Raw genomic sequence first — 19,711 nt, forward strand, 5'->3', positions numbered from 1 at the left:
TTCCATGAAAACCACCAAAAAAAAAATGTTGACAGCAGCATTTCTGTTACTGGGCTTTTATTTTAGGTCTTGGATTTTGCTTCCACCCCCAGCCCCCCCACAAGCCCCACTTTTCAAAGTCTATGATTTGATGGCTCTTCCGATTGCAATGATCGTGATCAATCCCTCTACTGGTTTTATTTTGAATGGAAGCGTTTGTCAGTCCTACAGGATCCAGCACACCGGCAACCTGCTCCTATTTAACACACATCAAGGAGTTATGAATAAAAACGGAGTTGAATAAAACTTGTTGAGTTATTTTAATGGATGTCAGTGCATAGAGATATACAGGTAGAGCCATGTGGTGCGTTTATATGTAATTCACGTTTATTGTATAGCTGAATCTGAAAATATGAAGTTGTCTTCCTTTAGAGTTTGGGTTTGTGCTTGGCTCTGGCCAGGCTCTCCATCTGCCCATCAGTCTGGGAGCGGAGAAAGGTGTGGTCCAGGTTCAAGTAGGTGGTGATGAACTCTGGGAAGTCTCTCTTCTGGACCACCTCCAGGAACATGTCCGCTGCTGTCAACAACCTCTGTTCAGCCCTGAAACACAGAGGCAAGAGCTAAAGCAGGAATGAGACATGACATGAATGCAGCGTTAGACCCACAACACATTGCCCCTCTATATCGGTTCTCAGCACTGAGAAGACCTATAAAGATGAAATTTAACACCAAATAACCATGCTCCTGTTAATAGGTTATGAGTGGAAGTAATCCTTGGTTCTTATCTGAAGTCTCTGAGATGTTGAGGGAAAAAGGATGCTTTATGGGCAAAAGCACAAGCCTCAAAGTCTTCCACAGACAATTGAGAAATAAACGCCTCAGTATGATTAGCAATGCTCAATCATCTTACTTTGTGCTCTCTCTGGATGTGTAGCAATCCAGCAAAATTTGGAAAAACTGTTGAGGCACTAAATCTCTCATCTCTCTCAGGAGGCGTCCTTGTTTCAGGAAATAGAGGGAAAATAATCTCTTCCTCTTGATGCCTTATCAATTGGAGCTGACCTTTTGGAGCCAAGATTTTCATTGTTTTATTGTGGGCTGCACCTATTATACCTTATCTAGTAACGCATATTTGTTCATGGATAAGCTAAGTATAAGTGTATAAACACTGCATAAGGAAGGTAATACCAGTGATCCAAATAACTATCTCCCGATTTCAAAACTTTCATACTTAGCGAAAATATTACAAAAGCTTGTTAACAGTCAAATGCGCCTCTTTCTGTCTGATCAGTGTATTCTAAACCCCCACCATCCTGGTTTCAGACCAGGCACAGCACCTTGGCAGCAGCTTGTAAGGTGGTAAATGGCACACTCTGCTCCCTGGAGGAAGGAGTTGCAGTGGTCTGTTCATTGATTTGTCTAAAGAATTTCATACAGTGGACCAGTCTCTTGTTTCAGATCACCTTATATCAGTTGGTTTTGATGCAAATGCATATTATTGGTTTCAGAGTTATCTCACTGGCAGATCTCAAGCAATAGTAGCTGATGGTCATCAATCAGATTTCCTTGAAGTTACTAAGGGAGTTCCTCAGGGTTCAATATTAGGTCCTCTGTTATTCATATTATATTATACTTATCTTTTCTTAGTAGTTTATCACTCTCTGCACTATCATGCTAAAGAAAACTTTCCTTCTATATTCAGAGGTCACATTAGCCAAAATTGACATATTGCTAAAAACTCATTTTTGGAATTTCTGTTTTGTAAACATTTAAACAGTTCCTCACAACATATAACTGTCTCACAGGAGCAGAGATCTGTTCACAGGGAACATAGTCCCTTTTAGTTTCTTTTTGTATCACATTTCGTATAAATTTTACCAGTTTACACAAAACTTCAAGACTTAAAGGGTAACTTTGGTATTTTACAACCTGGACCCTATTTTCCCATCTTTTTGTGTCTAAGTGACTAAAGGGGACAACAATTTTTGAAATTGGTCCAGTATTGAGTGAGATTGCGTCAGCCAGCAGCCGTGAAACGAGCTGCAATGTAATCCGACGGGGCAAATCGCACCGTCAATGTACGTCCACTAAAAGTTCACGTTTCATTTCTCTGTAGGATCCTTTCCATAATGTTGTCAGACACTTATAATAACAATCTGAGCCTGTCAGTGGCAAAAACAAGAACTTTTAGTGGACGTACATTGACAGTTCACATTTGCCCCGTAGGATTACATTGCAGCTCGTTTCACGGCTGCTGGCTGACGCAATCTCACTTAATACTGGACCAATTTCAAAAATTGTTGTCCCCATTAGTTACTTAGACACAAAAAGTTGGGAAAATAGGGTCCAGGTTGAAAAATACCGAAGTTACCCTTTAAGCCACATATATAAAATTACTATTTAACTTTAGAGCTGCTACAAGTTCTCATTTTCTCACTTTTGAGATAATGCTAGTGGCCTACTGTCATTCAACATAGTGAAGTGTTAGCATGGAGCCTACTGTCACTCAACATAGTGTATGCTAAAGTGTTAGCATGGAGCACCGGAATCTATATATGCTCAAGTTGATCCAAGGGACAATCTCCCCAAAACTCTGTGTATTCCTTTACTATTCCTTAAGGAGTGTTTCTCACCTAACGGTGTGACAGAGAGTGCTGAGCTCCATCATGACCTCCTGGGTGAGCTCAGCCACCAGTCGCCTGGTCGCCACCCTGCCATCGTCCTCCAGCTGAGTCTGATGACGGATCCACTGCCACACCTACACACACACACACACACACACACACACACACACATAGCAAAATAAAGTAATGGACCCATAACCCTGTGATCAAATCTTCACAAAGTCACAATTAACTTAATTGAAGGGGTGCAACTCGCTTTTTCTCAAATGGAAAAACTTTACCTCTCTTGCTCTTACTATGCTATCACCATCACTATCGCTTTCTCCACCTACATGTATAATCCATGCATAACAATGATATAACCCTTAATTTACCTGGGATCTGGAAATCTCTGCTGTGGCTGAATCCTCAACCTGGCCTCTGTAGAAAAAATGGCCTTTGCCTAGGAAAGAAAGCATGGTGTGAAAGTGACACCACTCAGCAGCATGAGAATAGTAACAGTGAAAACGTGTGTGCACTTACCTGATAGCCAAGCATCAATAAAGAGTATACCGACTGCAATGTTATACTTCAAGCCAAAAAGGGTAACTCCTCCCTAAGTAAAAGTGAAACAAATCATACTACATTGGAGCATGTCATTTTTTTTACATACTATATAATCATATATACAGTGCTGTGAAAAAGTTCATACACCCCTTGAGTTTCTGCACAATTTGTTGGGCTACAAAATGATTTTAAAATGAAATTATTAGAAACATGAGTATAGTGCAGAATGTGAGGTTCACTTATGGATGGCATTAGGGTCCACGTCTTGTTACTAATGGTACTAATATCTCTAAATTAATGTAGTAATGATTTATTAATGTTAAAACATAACACCTTTAAGATGCATTTGAAACATCCAGCTTTGAAAAGTACATTCTGCAGTTGTACTATGGCACAGCAGAGGGACTGACCGAAGGCATGGAGAGCAGGTCCTCAGGAGTCACGGTGATATCATCTCGAACCTGGTGAAGCTGGTTATCACCTTGAGTATGGAGCTGAAAGAGCTGAGAGAGGTGAAGGGTTAGTTAGTTAGAGGGAACTGCCTCTATATAAAAGTGGGTAATTTTTAACGGCTCTGGACCAGTACTAACTTTCTGCATGGGCTCGATCAAGTCCAGGTCATACACCATGAAACCGTCCACACCTGCCTTGATCTCCAGCAACTTCAGTCTAAAAGGTGGGAGAAAAAAAAGTATAAGAGGGGTTGAAATATCAATTCAATAATCAGGCATGGTGTGAGGAAGATCCATCACTTCAGTAGAAAATACATGCATCACCAGTGTAAACTGACTCTAGGGGTTATTCATAAAACCAAGCGGCAGGTTTAGAGGGACAATATGGGTTGAGACCATCATGGAAGAGGGTTTTCTTATTCGTGAATTACCGGGTCAGTTTTACCGTCACAACCAACCCCCTTTGCAATACTGATACCGTTGGGTTTTATGAATATGGGCCTCTATGTGTGCAAAACTATGAGGTCCTGCCTGGTGACAGTAGCCAGCGCTGTCCTGTAGGAGGCGCTGTGCTGGTCCTGAGGCAGTAGCAGGGCAGCCATGCCTCCTGTGGCCAGAGCCCCCCGCCGGTGACATGTCTGAACCAACAGGTCCATGTAGCTGCGAAGAAAACGCTTCTCCATGTTGACGTATTTACTGCGGTCGGGCAGCAGGAAGGCCTCTCGGTGACCTGGAAGACAAACACATCACTTTAACCTGAAAGAGACTGAGGTTGCTTTTTCACTGTAGGTTAATGTAAAATGTAGTTAATATTGCGATTCATTTTTCTGCCCCACGATACGTATTGTCACATTTTTGTATTGCGATATACTGAATTTCGATATATCGTCCCATCCCTAAGCAATACTGATATCGTTCGGACTGAAACTGCTGATACTTTGTGCTGTTGTTCAATATCTTTAAAAAATTGGTTTGACTTTATTTTCATGTCAAGATCTCAAGACCTTAAGTGAAGTATGGCCAGCTATTGGCCATACTTCACTTAAGGTCTTGAGAAACCTACCATTTCATGAGGAAGTTTTGGAGGAAAACATATGGTGGATTTAATTTCAGGAACACCTTAAAAGCCAGACTGTTTAGCTCACCGAATTTATTGACGAAGGAGGCTGAATAATCCCAGATGCCACAGTTGAGTCCTGCTGAATGGTCTCGCAGCTCATAAAGAATCTCCTCCATCTCAAATGCTGCCAGAACGTTCTCGATCAGCACCGTAGCCTTGATGCTGCCCAGTGGAAGTCCCAGCTAGAATTAGGATTAGAATGGTCTATTGCAATATGTACAGACAATGCGTAGGACAAAAAAAAACTATTCAATTTACAGGTGTAGATCACATTTACAGAGGTTATGTGCATTACTAGATGTTCACATGATCAAAAACTCCAGGGGGAAGAACCACATGTACTGAAAAAGAGACCATGTGCAAACACTGGGTACATATGCAAACCTTCTGTTGCGTCCAGACAAATATCTTGTTCCAAAGTCTGGCTTCCATGAAACTCTCGACCTGGAGAGCAATGCACAGGAAAGAGACATGGTAGAGTAGGTGAGTAGTGGGATTGTAACTTTCATATCAATCACATTCTTATTCTACAAATCATTTCTTTGTGTGTCTGCATGTGTGTTACTTTAGACAGGTAGAAAAATGGTCCACTCTTGTTTTCAAATAGGTTCTTTCCACAGTGGAACATGAGGAGCCCAAAGTCAAAGAGAGGACCCGGAACCTCCTTCCCCTCCACCTGAGAAACACAGCCGTGTTAAAAAAAATAAATAAAAATAAATATATATATAAAAAAATAAGCCATTCACACAGTCTGAGATGATTTGTCTTTCTACATCTTTGAGAAAGACTGCCCTCAAAAGTATTTGTGCGTGTGTGTAGGGGACGAAACTGCGCCACACAGTTTTGCCCAAGGTCCTCTTTTACATTGCGTGTGAACTGAGGAGAATTGGATTTTAATAAGAGGAAATTTAACACATAAACATGTTGTTCATTATGAATGATGCAGGCAGCCCTTGGGCCAGTCAGTAACAAGATGCATCATCCCTCCCAAGTTTCATCCAAATCAGACAGATTTGTCTTCTAAATCCTATACTGAATAAATAAATTGAGAAGATGCCATAGTACCATCATGCTGTGCTCCACCATGTTCCAGGCGCGGGGACGAAGCATCAGCACTGGAGCCTGAGATATGGGCGGGGCATCTGCTAACACAAGGAGGGAGGTGGATGATGGGTGATGTACATGATAATATTCGTACTATGAGTTTTAGTCTGATCCATTCTAATTCAGTTGGAATATTCACATATGTGCATAAATGCAAATGCCCTTGTGCATACATGTATTTGTGACAGCGTGAGCATCAATTTAAAGCAAACAACTTACTGGGAAATTGGTTGTGCACCGCTTTGTAAACATTATGAATGCCTTTGATCTGATTGTGATATGTCGGGCAGTTCCCGTCATCAAAGTCAACCTGACAAAACCAAACAGAGGATTAGAGTTGTAGTGAAAGAGGGAAACATCTAAATAAATAGAAAAGCTTCATTCTGTAATCTGAAATCTAATGAGACATTGGCTACTTTCACATGCACACAGAATTCCACACTTGATCTGTAACATGCAATATTTTTAAGATTTCAGCTGAGCTTACACTTGTAAGGTCGCAAGTACAAGCACAAGTATGATATGGGCTTTATACCTGTATGCCTTGCGCTGGTGATTGGAGAGCTTGGATGAAGCGCTGGGTATCGCAGGGAGCCAGATCCCCAATGTCCACATGCCTCTTCTGGAGCCTCGGAGGGACGGGGAGCACCCTCCAGGTTGGGTCTCTCCTGACATGGGTGGTGGCCTCTGAGAAGCCAGGCAGACCACCCGATAGGTCCAACTGGGTCTTTCTGGACACCCTCAACCGCAGGACCTGAATAGAATAGAGTTGCACCACATAAGGAGGAGATTCTACGACCTGGGGTAATACCTTGTGGGTGAAAAATGAACTTCACCCTTTGTGGGTCAAAATGAATAAGCAAAGGTTCAAGAGTCTTCTGTGGATTCTTTATTCAGACATGCATGGTTCAGTTCAGTGTTCCAGACAAGCAACAAAGAAGTGACAAAGAATGGAGTGGAGAGAATTCACTTATATAGATTGAAGTAAACAAAACCGTAAATCTCGGCACAGAGCCAAACCCACTTGGCTCAAAGACAACCCACAGTTTGGGCTTCTTAACTATGTGTCCACCTATAGGATCACCACATATAACCATATATGCACGCATACATGCACTGATTACATCATTATGGTATGTAGAGAAAAAAAGACACTCTACTCTGAGAACAAAGAACAGAGTGTGTTATTCATATAAAAAGCACAATATTCATTTTATCCCTTACAACCTTGACAGAGTTCTTGAGAGCTTAAGAAACACATCCTTTGTGGTCACAGTGTGCCAATAGTCCATGAACAGACCATGGAGGTGGACAAAACAGGAGGCATCCATTAAGACCTGAACAGAATACAGTTGGAACACATAAGGAGCAGATTCTACAACCTGGGGTAAGACCTTGACAGAGTTCTGGACAGAGTTCTTGAGAGTTCAAGAAACGCATCTTTGTGGTCACAGTGTGCCAATAGTCCATAAACAGACCATGGAGGCGGACAAAACAGGAGGCATCCGTTAAGTAGAAAACCACACAGGGGCTTTTCGGTTGTCCTACCTGATCTACCTCCTCGTCGAACTTGGAGATCAGCTTGTGGAGGAAGCGCAGGGAGTTCGCTGTGAAGAGCGTCCCATACTCTGCTTCCAGGCCTGGGGGAGAGGGAGACAGCTCCATGCCTACTGGGCCCTGTGGATCAACATATTAGGGTTTTACCGATGTAGGTTTTTGAAGACCAACAGAAACATTGATATTCTTGGATTGAAGCTGTTTAAATTTTGCGCTGATATTCACTATGTTTAATTTTGACTACTTGCATGTCCAAAAAATTCTAAAAAACAAAACAAGTATTCAGTGTTTCCCCCAGAATTGTATTCTTGTCTGGGTGGAAACGTCTCTGAAACAGCATTTAGACCATCATGAGACACTAAAACTGAAATTGAAATTCTTCTAGGTGGGTTAGCAGCTCCTTAAGACAGGGTGAGGCAGGTTTCATTGCAAGTTTTACAGACTGTTGAGGAAAATCTGACTCGGATATTTGCTGCAATGAACACATCAGTGTAATCTACAAGAGGTAGTAAGTACAATGAAAAAGTCAAGTCAAACATGTAACACAGCGCCCCCTCAGATTGCACTAGCGTCTTCTTATTGTCCATACTGGTGTTGTAGTCTTTACAGTCCATAACACAAAGTCAATAATTATTATTTAGCTGCAAAATGAAGTATAATATGGGAGTACTCACAGACATGCTGATGATAGTCTCTGTACACTTTATACATGTGGACTTTGGTTATGGGCTTTCTTTGGTCACTGTTTGACCAGGAAAATGTTTGTTTGGATTTGGGGTTTAAAGTACATCCTCTGTGTGTGTAGATCCGGCCCATCTCCTATATGTTGTAAATTGAGGGGGGATTCAAATTTTTGTCAAGCAGAATTTAGTATAATTTATATCATATCATAATATTTATTAATATTAGGTTTTATTAATTGTTCAATAGAATTATTGTAGATAGTAGAATTTATTGTTTACTGTATCAAATGTCAAATGTGTGTTGCCGCTGTGATAATACTTTTTTCCCCCTCTGGTATGATTAAAGTATCTATCTATCTATCTATCTATCTATCTATCTATCTATCTATCTATCTATCTATCTGATGTGTTCAAGTCATATGAGAGTAACTAGCACAATGTCTTATCATCTTAAAGTAGTGACTTGGAAGTTTTCACTCAAACTTCATCAAGACACCGTGGTTTTTCCATGAGTTTTCTGTACATTTTGGTCGCTCCTGATCAGCTTTTTCTCACACGTAAACCTAGTGAACAGTAAACTAACTTTCCATTGCATCTTAAGATCAACCCAAAATGACTTACTGGATGAAAACCATTAATTTTGTTGGTGTTATTTGCAATTAATATACCATTCCCCACACTTGACTAAAGCTTACGAGCTGAAAACTGAGGTAAACGGTATTTTCTAGTAGGAAGCTTGTATGTAGCGTCTTTCCCGTGGGACAGTGAATGCAGCATAAATGACAGCAAGTAGGTAGGATTTCGCCGTTGTCTCGCGAGACGAGATTTCTTTGACAACATTGTACGTGGCTTCACAGCTGAGGACAGGGAGTTATATGTTTTACCACTGGGATGCACTGGTTTGAGCGATATAGATATGCATATTGACACTGCATAAACGATATTACAATATATATTGGATTACAAATGTCATTGAATTTTGAGACAGAGGGCGGTAGTTGTACGTCTTGAAGGCTTTGTGTCAGGCTTCCTCCGCAGCACCACAGCAGTAGCCTCGCTGCAGTACTAGCTAGCTGCTCAAGGCGTAATCATCCAGCCTGCCGGACCGGACCGATATGGCGGAGGTGGAGTCGTCGGCTGAATTCTCCAGCTCGTTGACGAGCGCAAATCTACCGCCACCGAGGACCCGCATCTTCAAGATCATCGTGATAGGGGACTCGGGGGTCGGGAAGACCTGCCTCACCTACCGCTTCTGTGCCAGCAAGTTCCCCGAGAAGACCGAGGCCACAATCGGGGTGGACTTCAGGGAGAGGCTGGTCGAGATTGACGGCGAGAAAATCAAGGTGGGCACGACGGAGAGAATATAGTAATAGTTACTGGATAGCTAGTAGTAATGTTACTGGAAAACCCGTTGGATGAGTAAACACACAGGCACACAGAGCTCGTGGTATAAGACACTGACATGACTGCCTTTGCCTCCGTTCCGTTCTCTTGTAATGTCTGGCCAAACCGCGTTGAAAACTGATAATTGAATATTCCCTTTCTTATCAGCAAAGGCGCATAACAGGTAGAACATGACTCAAGATGTTTTCTGAGTAATTAGGTTCCACTGGTAATTTCGGCATTCATATTATCCACCAAGCAGCTCTTAACATCAATAAAATGTTAACCTTAATAACCGGTTCTCCTGTTACTATCACAATCTTCTTCCACCGATATACACCGTGGTGGGTGGTAGCGAACAGCATGAACCAATTCAGTTGCTACTTGGTGGATCACTTTTATGCCAGATTTTACCAGAAGACCCGAATGGGTCATAAATGTTCTTAACTCATGTTCTACCAGGTATGTATATTTGCCAGTGAATAATGCCAAATTGAAGGCAAAATCCACCCTAAACATTTTGACATTATTAAAAAAGCTATTGGCGATGTATCTTACATTCCTAGGTCCATTTTGTAGTTTGGTGGTGTATTTTTATTATTTCTGTGGATAGCTGGCTAAAAATAGACAATATGACATCATGTTGAGACATCTCCATTGCAGCTACAATGGAGTCTGATAGCAGAAAATGATTCATCTATCTATAACACCAACGGTAAACGTCAGGTTTTGGTGTCAGTCCCTCAGAATCAAACAGCAGGGGCTTCTTTCCAGACTCACTATTTTGCACTGATGTTCAGCAATCATACAGGGAGAAATCCATTGCAGAAGAGGCAGAGAGACCAATTTAATCACTGACAGTAGCCTCAATAGACCAGAATGCAATGCAGCTACAACACACATTGGGTGTTGACTAAAGGGTGTGGCCACGATCATAGACATGCCCCAATGTTCATGAACTAGTTATGGAACTTGGTTAATGGAACTTGGCGTGACGTTCCCTCCATACAAGCAAGAACATCATGTATCAGGGCTGGCTGGTACATAGCAGTACTGATTGCCTCGCCACAGTTGAATCATTTCCACAGTGTCCCTCTTGTCTCTCCACCTGCAGATCCAGCTGTGGGACACGGCAGGCCAGGAGCGCTTCAGGAAGTCCATGGTGCAGCACTACTACCGCAACGTGCACGCCGTCGTCTTCGTCTACGACGTCACCAGCGCCGCCAGCTTCCGCAGCCTCCCGGCCTGGATCGAGGAGTGCAAGCAGCACGCTCTGGGCACTGAGGTCCCGCGGATCCTAGTCGGCAACAAGTGCGACCTGCGGGACTCGATCCAAGTGGGCACGGATGTGGCGCAGCAGTTCGCCGACGCCCACTCCATGCCGCTGTTCGAGACGTCCGCCAAGAACCCCGCTAACCAGGGGGACGGCAGTTACGGTTGTGGGAACAGCGACCACGTGGAGGCCATTTTCATGACGGTGGCCCACAAGCTGAAGTCTCAGAAGCCGCTGGTGTTGAGCCAGCCGCCCGGGGGGCCCGGGACCGTCGCCCTGAGCAGCGGGAGGGACGACAGGGGGGACGGGGCGAGGAGCTGGGGCTGCGGCAGCTGCTGAGACAGAGAAAGACTGAGGGAAAGAGGGAGACGACTTCAGCCTGAGACTATACAAGGACGATGGGATGGAAGATGGAGAGAGCTGAGGGAAGAGCGGAGGCCTAGAGAGAGAGACAGAAAAAAGAATGGAGCCAGCAAGTGGCTTCACAATCAGAAAAAACGCATAGATGAATGTCTCTATCAGAACAGAATACATTTGCCCAATGCTTGTGCTTGCCTTTATGAATAATTTGTGGGTCGTTGTACGATTGCTGATTTGGAATGCCAAAATCTACTGTTGGTCCATGGAAATGCTCCTCATCAACAAGCCAAAAATCTGATCCTAAATCAGCTCTCCTGTAAGAGTAATTCAAGCCCAGAGCCTGCATGCATTATCTTTCAGTTCACTGATCTAAATGGTTCCACTGGTCACGGAAAACATAATAACCCAAAACAACAGCTTTTCTCATTACATATGTCACATATGTAATACTTTAAGCAAGCCAAAACAAGACCTAAGACATCCAGATCAACAACTCAACAAAATGTAACACATGAACATGGACACAGACGGATATTGTTTGTGGAAATTACGCTCTATGTAATTGAATATTCACAGAGAAGTAACTGAATTAGATCAGCATCACTGGTCAGGTCATATAAATGAGCTTCACTTTGATCTGACGTGAGAGCAGAATTACTATTCTGTAGACTTAGTTCTTACCTTATATGTATTCTCACACATACATTATACTCATTATACACAAATCATGGCTGGGGAAGTCAGTTTTTCCAAAAATTGAAAATCTTTATTCTTTAAAAGGTTTTTATATCATATCTTAAAGGGAATAATTTGGGAATAATGCTCTGTTAGTATCCAATGCATAGCAATTTCACATGGAATTGAATGGAAAATGAATTGACCCCAGCCTTAGTAAGACTCTTACATTTTCATACTACTGAACAAAAACAATGTGAACTGCACTGGAGTGATCACACATCCACATTTATCACACTTGCTGCAACTGCAATAATAATAATGGTAATAATGGAATACTTCATTGCTCCCTGTAGGGAAATCCTGTTTTGTCTTGCTCAAGGACACTTCAGCAGTATCATGCGCCTGCTCATTCTTTAATCTCATGGGAGGTCTCCTCTAAACTTTAGTACTTGCCTGCTCAGGTACCCATTAAGCCTAGGTCACACTACAGGATTTTACACTGCTTGTTAGGCCAACTGGACCATTCCGACTGTTGGGGTCAGTCAGGGCGAGTTCGAGGGAGTCTGAGTGAATCCGGGCTAGTCAGGGTGAGTCTGAGTTTGGAAGAAAGAAGGTCCGTACACTGTAGCTCCCTTTAGTTCATTTTATTGAACATCCCACATGTGACGTTTCGAGCTATTGCTCTTCTTCAGACATCTGTGGCAGAGTCTGAGTTTGGGCCAGTCAGGATGAGTCTGGGCTAATCATGGTGAGTCTGGACTAGGCAGAGGATTTGTGGCCAGTCAGGATGAGTCTGGGCTAGTTGGGGTGAGTTGTGGTCAGTCTCAAGCAGTCTGGACAAGTCAGGCTGAGTCTGGGCTAGTTAGGGGAGTTGTTGCCAGTCACAGTGAGTCTGGGCCAGTTAGGGTGAGTCTGGACTAGTTGGGGGAGATGGCTGTCATGGCTAGTCGAAGGGAGTCTGGGTGAGTTGGGGCAACTCTGGGCTAGTCAAGGTGAGTCTGGGCTAGTTGGGGTGAGTCCTCGTTAATCGGGACTGACGGTCAGCAGATTATACTGCAGTGTGAACAGGTTTAAGACTCCTGACAACTCCAGACCAGTCGTCGCCGACTAGATTTTTCCTAGCAGTTTGATTTGGTCGGTCCAGTGTGGCTGTGCTCTTGTAGTGTGAAGCGGTCCTAGACTTGCCAAAACTGAAATCTGAGTGACCCCGGAAACATCCAGTGGGAGTTTTAAAAAAAAAAGAATGAACCGGAAGATACAACAGCAACAAAAAGGGGAGAAGAAAAATTGCTAATAGAGGAGCAAAGCTGCCACCAACAGGCCAGCCACAGCCTCACATCAGAGAATCTGGTAGTGTGTGCTCCCTTGTCTTCATCTTTGCGCCGTCTCCTAGTGTGAACACCTTTCTGATGCTACAAGGATTTTACACAAGGCCAGTCATCTAGTCTGTACTTAACAGTCTAATAGACTGACTTGGGCTTTAGTGCTGGAGAAAAAAAAAACCTGGTTTCATCTGCCGAGCTCTAACGAAGGAACTGATTTTGAACAGCTCAGGTCAGATCAGCTCATCAAGCCAGTCAGTGTGACAAGTGTACAAAACACACAGATTCACACATTGGAGTGGCTTCACTGGAATGGTTAAAGCCTGGTACTAGGAAATGTTCATATTTTTTTTTTTTTTTTTTTAAACAGAAAGCTCCCTAATCTAGGACAAGGCTTAAAGGAATACACCGAGTTTTTGGTCAGCTTAGTGTGTTAGCATGGAGTATCGGAGCCAACAATCTACCAGGGATTCATGGATGATATTGGTGTCTATGCTCTCGTCAGCCTAGTGGGAAAGTTGAACAATGGGCCAATCTCCCAAAAGCCTGGCGTATTCCTTTAATCCATGTCTGTCAAACTGGCCTACCCATCTGTTGATGCTTACATTCAAAGTGTTAGACACATCAGAAATCCCTTGGGAAATGGATAAAGGATACAAAGGGAACCTGTAAGAAGGCTCTGTCAGCTTCATACTCGGTCCATGGGATGGAGTTTAGAAAATTCGGTTTTAGCCTTTTTTTAGGTTTGTGTTTTAGCGTGTGCATTCCTCAGTGTATGAAAGGCTGTACAATTGCTAGACCGGTAAACAAGAATACTGTATTGTGTGAATCAAATGGTGAGAACACATACCTCTCATAGTCTACAAGGTTTTTGTAGTGTGCACCTCTCAGGCGTCTCAACATGTAAACGGATGCCTATAGCCATTGCTTATCCTGTATGTAAGCTTATGATACACTATTCAGCATGTCTCGCAAACACCATTGTATTGCAGCCAATGGCATCAAATCATTTTCCTTTAAAGCCATGATGCACCGTAGGCCGGTATAATAACATATCCGGATCACATTGTTTTGTGTCTTAGTGGTTCTGAATGTCAATGTTTTTTGCCAATGTTGCTTTTCTGGGTTTTTGTGGCCACAGCTGGTTCTGTGGCTCCTCTGTTACTCAGTGCCATGTTCAGCTGTACACAAGCTTCTTCTGATGTTGAGGGATGCCGACCATCAATAAAACCAAATGGCCTTCTCTCAGGATTCTCACGGTCTAGAGGCTATGCATTTGGATCGGAAAGACCGCGAGCACCGAGACCGGTAGTGTTTTATGTCTTTGTACGCACCTGCATCCCAGTGGCCTGCGTCAACGATGGGACAATACAAGAAAAGGGAACGTGCGGGTGTTCGTCGGTTCAGATTTGGTCGCTTTCTTCCGTTCTTTAAGTGTCCTTTATGTTTCTGCGCTAAAGGGAAATGATCAGCTGGTTTCTCCTCCCTCACGTTCAGTCCTCGTTTACTTTGCCTTACCTTTGCTCACTGCTGCCATGAACGACAACAACAGCAGTACTGTACATGTACTCTATGGAACATCGTTGAATATCTCATTGCAAGTGCCCTGAAAAAAAATCAAAGTACAGTATGGCATTAATTCACCAAGAGACTAATGAGTGGAACACAAACTATGGACTACAGAAAAGGGAGAAGCTTGCAATGGTTTTGTCATGTGTAACCTTGCAATAAAGTATCCTGAACATTTCAAGGTGTGTCCTTTTATGCTCGTCACTCCCCAAGTAGAAGTATCACTTGATGAAATGCTAACAACTCATACAGGTTTTATTAATGAAATGCAACATGATAAAATAACATAGGATTTGCTATGAACTGAGAACACACCTCACATTCAGGTGGAATACTGCATACAGGTTCTTTTGGGGGGTTTCAGTTTCTCACACAGATAGGTTAAGGTTTCAAAAATGTGTTTGGCAACGAAAAGTTAATGCTTGTGTTGATATAAAGACGCTGTATAAGTCCACAGTCCAAAGTGCTTTGTCTAATCGAGGAATCAGTCGACCGCAGAATCCACTCAAGTAACGTCTCAAAACAATCCATCTTCACAACTTTGGCCTCTTCTAGCTGTAACTCAGTCTTGAGAATCCTCCCCTCTGTCCGTCCCAAATGATCAGTGAGGAGTCTGTGCAGGGCAAAATATCTTTGAAATACAATCCATCCCTCCTCACTGGACTTAAGAAAACCCATAGAAAACCAGAAGTGGTACTGGTGTGGATCTCTTGTCAGGTCAGTCTGCTGTACGGAGGCAGTTTGGAGGGACCCTCCTCTTCCTCGATGCTGTCGGTCGGCTGGGCTGGCGAGTTGAAGAGGCTGTCGTTGCCTCCTGCTGGATGGAGAGGGGAAACTAGATCAGATGATCGCTGAGAGCAAAACTGCATCATTGCAAAGTACTATAAACTTGTATTCATTCAGCAGCGGTGGCCACCACAGCAAGTAAACTAATATCACTGTCAGAGAAAATGGCATTGGATTTCCCTACAACACAAATAAGTAGAGGATCAGAGATTAGAAATATCAAAGAAATAGCATTTTGACCTTGTAACCTGCACTATAACTAAAACACGGACCACTATCCACACTACCACTATTATTAAATTAACTACATTCATTTGATGGAAACACTTTTTTACTCTTTTTTTTATTCTAGTAAGGATTAATGGCAACAACGTTCATCATCATTCAACATTAGTTCTTACCTTGCCAGGTACAAACCAGCTCAGTGTCCGAGGGATCGCTCTGAGGAACCAGCGTCTCCTGGAACACACACACACACACAAAATGAAAGCGATTGGTGAGTCTGATAAAACCCAAACAAATTACATCCCTGGACATATTATGCAGCTCTACAATGTGGCCTGACAGTTGTATCTCTATGCTGATGGTGTTTGTTGTATACACAGTCAGTGTTGAGTATATTTCAATATGCTTTCAGTCTCATCAAATTTGCATTTCTGATCAAAAGATGAATATAAGGTGAAAGTACAGACAGTCAACTACTGATTGTCTTTTTACATTACGTTTAGTCTCCCATATTTCAAGTTTAAAGACAACCTGATTTCAGATAAATTAAAAAAGGTGTCAAAAGGTACATTTTTAGATGCATATCCCTAACATGCAATAATGGGGTGAAGTTTGTGATCTCTCAACATTACCAGACTGTTGATGACCTCAAGTGTAATAGAGGCCCACACTGCAGTCATTGCATTTGTGCCATTTCAGATATAAAATGGACTCACTGACGCCATTATAACACTACTCCTCCCACTGTGATTCAACGGATTTATAAACTGTGATTGACTGTGAGAAACAATCCGTGCGAACGGATTTGTAAACTAAATCCGTTCGCACAGTTTACAAATTCGTTCGCACGGATTGTGAATCCGAGGGCACGGTTTAGAAATCCGTTCGCACAGTTTACAAATCTGTTCGCACGGATTTACACATCAAGTTTTTTTTTCTACCATGTGACCCCAGAGGGGCTCCGTACAGCAGAGACATCCTCCATTAAACTTTCCCATAGAACTCAACAGAAAATTAGCCAAGGGCAGCCCACGGTTGAAAGGAATACACTGACTTTTGTCACCTGTTAGATATCAATCTGTGATGTTCAGTGAATTCCAACCCAACACTTCAGCAGCTCATTTCACTGATTAGTGTATCATCAACCAGAGAGGAGGAACTAACCAGTGAAATCACCTGCTGTGGTGATTGGTTGGAATGGAAACTTGCAGACTCAGCCCTCCATGGCACATGGTTGAGAATCAGTAGTCTAAAGTTTGAACGCCATTTGTTTTGACTGTGTTTTTCCCTACCAGTCCAGTTCTGGCATCGTAGCAGCCGCAGTAGGGAAGGCTCCGGCAGCCCACATAGGAGATGAGAGAGGAGAGAGCCAGGCTGATGGCGCAGGACAGCAGGATGGTGGCATTCGCCCCCTTCACCATCCGATGCAGCACGAACGTCTGAGCAGAGACAAGGACAGCGCGCATTATTATGCATGGATTATACTGAGATCACCTGTCAATCAAACAGTGTGTCCAGTACTGGGACGTCTTTTTCCTTGGATTTTCTGTTGATGCAGTTTGAGTTTCTCTTTTCTTTGTCTGTTCAGCCATGGTGGCTATCACTGCTCATGCTAACTACCCAGTTCTTCTTCTGTTTATTACTGCCTGCATCATTCCTGGGGGATGACATGTTTACTTGTTTATCCTGACATGAATCTATATGAAATAAATTCATCATATACTGTATATATATATAATGTGTGTGTGTGTGTGTGGTGGTTACCACTTCAGGACTGTGGTGGTGGTGGAAGACCTCTTCATCCTCCTCCCCGTAGGTCAGCGTCAGGCAGGAGTAGGATGATACGAACACCAAGGCCACCCAGGAGCACCCAGCGGCCACCACCATCACACTCACCTTGGGTAGAGGTCAGACAAGTTCAAACAAGGAAATGACTGTATGTGTGTGTGTGTATTTCTTATCTTTTCGCTGCTCAGAAATTAAACTGACCACATTGTTTAATACCTTCTGCAGGAGAACTATAGTAATCGTACATACGCATTATAAATGGAGATCAAAGACCTAGCCAAAATTGCCAGAAATCCATTTAGAAAACATATCTAAAAAGAAAAAAGTCACACCAGGGGAGTATTCAGGACCAATGTTCCCTCTAAGTTGATAGTTTGGTGACTTATATCTAATAATTTATCACACTGACCAAATAATATCAGTTTTCAGTCGTTACTCCACTTTGTCCCTAGAAATTTAGTCTCTTTATATATTAAGGTGGTTTGGAGTTCTGGTGGCAAATGATATTAGATGCAGGGACTTTGGCATAGCTTAGGGTTTAGTGAAGTGATGCTGCTGATATAAGGTCTTATAAGAATATTATAGGTATATTATAGTGATACCATAGGAGATTAATACTTTGATACCATTAAGTGCAATACGGTCACCATTAAACTCACCATTTATGTAGTAGCCTGCTACAGACACTTGAATATTACAGGCACATTACAGTGATTTCTTCTCTACTACTCAGCAATGTAATGAAAGGGACTCACCAATATTGAGTTTTTCCTCTGGGAGGCAAACAGTGCCAGAACACCTGGAGAGGCCATGATCTACAAGGAAGTTAAAGTGACCAGAATCGGATGGAAAGATCAGCATAAGCATACACTCAAGTCTAAAGTCATGTTAGATCTTTTAAGAATCGCTAGGGTCTTCTGGTTAATTCGGCGTATAGATGATCCACCAAGCAGCACATTATTCTATTCAAATCTAAACCTTTAGAACTGGTTTGCTACTGCCCACCGTGGTGTAGTTTGATGGAACAAGATTGAGGGAATAACGGGCCGACCAACACTAAAGGTTTTACTAAAATAAGTGCTGCTTTGTGTGTTAGATGTATGGCCAAATTAAGAGTCGATTCTAAGGATTTGTTAAAGGTCCTAAGTCATGTTCTACGAGGTGTGTACGTTTACCGAAAAGCGAGGAAACATTAAACTGCCAGATTTTTGAATGGAGTTTGGGAAAGTAACAGTGCTAGGAGCAGTTAGTCCAGAAATACGAGCCCGCCACGACGATTAAGTAAAAAAAAAAAAAAGACTTCAAAGATTCTGATAGAGGATCAATATCTCACCAGTCCTCCCCATATTGGTGTCCTGGTGGTACTCAGCGGGGTGTCCTTCCGGAAAACAGCGTCCATAAACCCGCAGACCACGCAAAGCCCCGCACAAGCTATCTGGAGGATACCGAGGACGAGCACACTCTTCTGGTTGAAGATGAAGTACCTGTACCGGTCCATCTCCAGGCATAAAACCGCTTACAGTCCCCTACTACGTCGGTGTCTAACTGTCGCAGTCAGTGGTGGTGCATTTGTTTTGTGTCTCCGAGCGGGAGAAACTTCAAGTTAGCTTAATGCTTGGTGTCTTTTTGAAGGCTTTCTGCGGAGTCAAAACTATGGAAAGGTGTAACATATGACCACATTTAGGCGAGTGTCTTCAAGGTCCAAAATGCAGTTAATATTTTCATTCAGAAAGCGACACTGAACCTACTTTTCTCTTCCGGGCAGCACGGTGGTTTCGGTGTTGACTCAGGTGAGTTTATCCATTAACCTGGCTGACCAAGCAGCAGGTGCAAAACACACGTTTAACTCCTTCTGTGCCGGACAACTCGATAATTACGAAATAGGTAATGATGAATTATAACCAAGTAATGGGATAGGATCTTTTAAGGGAACAAATAATGTCTTTCTTATTTTATACTGACTGGAGGTCATAGTTTACCCACTCTTTATTTACCACCACATGCCTGATTATAATGAAATGTTAGGCAATATATTCTTACGCCAAGCAATATAGTCCCTGAACAGTAGCTAAACAAAGTGGTTGCTAAACCACACCTAAGCAGGTGCAAGGGGTGTTTAAGCCCTCATGACTGTCTTACAGGTGGAGGTGGGGAGTGTTGCTGTGGGGGTTACTTCCCAACTCCTCCCCTAAAACATGGCAAGGTGAAGTGTCCTTAGCAGGTAGACCCTCGACCAAATCACTTTTTTTTTTTAATAGTCGT

General features: G+C 42.8%; 3 protein-coding genes across 3 annotated transcripts; 1 reads left to right on the forward strand and 2 right to left on the reverse strand.

Moving 5' to 3' along the window:
- Nucleotides 1-194: 194 nt before the first annotated feature.
- On the reverse strand, nucleotides 195-7,493 carry ugl (ureidoglycolate lyase). The gene is made up of 14 exons (XM_071913600.2): nucleotides 7,374-7,493; nucleotides 6,361-6,579; nucleotides 6,045-6,135; nucleotides 5,787-5,863; nucleotides 5,287-5,397; nucleotides 5,106-5,165; nucleotides 4,747-4,903; nucleotides 4,133-4,331; nucleotides 3,740-3,818; nucleotides 3,560-3,652; nucleotides 3,126-3,198; nucleotides 2,978-3,045; nucleotides 2,613-2,737; nucleotides 195-579 (listed from the first exon to the last, which is right to left on the reverse strand). The coding sequence occupies exons 1-14, from the start codon at nucleotides 7,488-7,490 to the stop codon at nucleotides 408-410; spliced, it is 1,641 nt and encodes a 546-aa protein (XP_071769701.2). The 5' UTR covers nucleotides 7,491-7,493; the 3' UTR covers nucleotides 195-407.
- Nucleotides 7,494-8,949: 1,456 nt separating this feature from the next.
- On the forward strand, nucleotides 8,950-11,773 carry rab33ba (RAB33B, member RAS oncogene family a). The gene is made up of 2 exons (XM_071913595.2): nucleotides 8,950-9,408; nucleotides 10,563-11,773. The coding sequence occupies exons 1-2, from the start codon at nucleotides 9,181-9,183 to the stop codon at nucleotides 11,058-11,060; spliced, it is 726 nt and encodes a 241-aa protein (XP_071769696.1). The 5' UTR covers nucleotides 8,950-9,180; the 3' UTR covers nucleotides 11,061-11,773.
- Nucleotides 11,774-15,363: 3,590 nt separating this feature from the next.
- Nucleotides 15,364-19,215, reverse strand: LOC139922946 (uncharacterized). The gene is made up of 6 exons (XM_071913599.2): nucleotides 18,783-19,215; nucleotides 18,205-18,264; nucleotides 17,426-17,557; nucleotides 16,954-17,100; nucleotides 15,838-15,895; nucleotides 15,364-15,464 (listed from the first exon to the last, which is right to left on the reverse strand). The coding sequence occupies exons 1-6, from the start codon at nucleotides 18,945-18,947 to the stop codon at nucleotides 15,364-15,366; spliced, it is 663 nt and encodes a 220-aa protein (XP_071769700.1). The 5' UTR covers nucleotides 18,948-19,215.
- Between the last annotated feature and the right edge of the window lie 496 nt (nucleotides 19,216-19,711).

The sequence above is a fragment of the Centroberyx gerrardi genome, chromosome 16 (assembly GCF_048128805.1).
Source record: "Centroberyx gerrardi isolate f3 chromosome 16, fCenGer3.hap1.cur.20231027, whole genome shotgun sequence".
Taxonomy (NCBI): Eukaryota; Metazoa; Chordata; class Actinopteri; order Beryciformes; family Berycidae; genus Centroberyx; species Centroberyx gerrardi.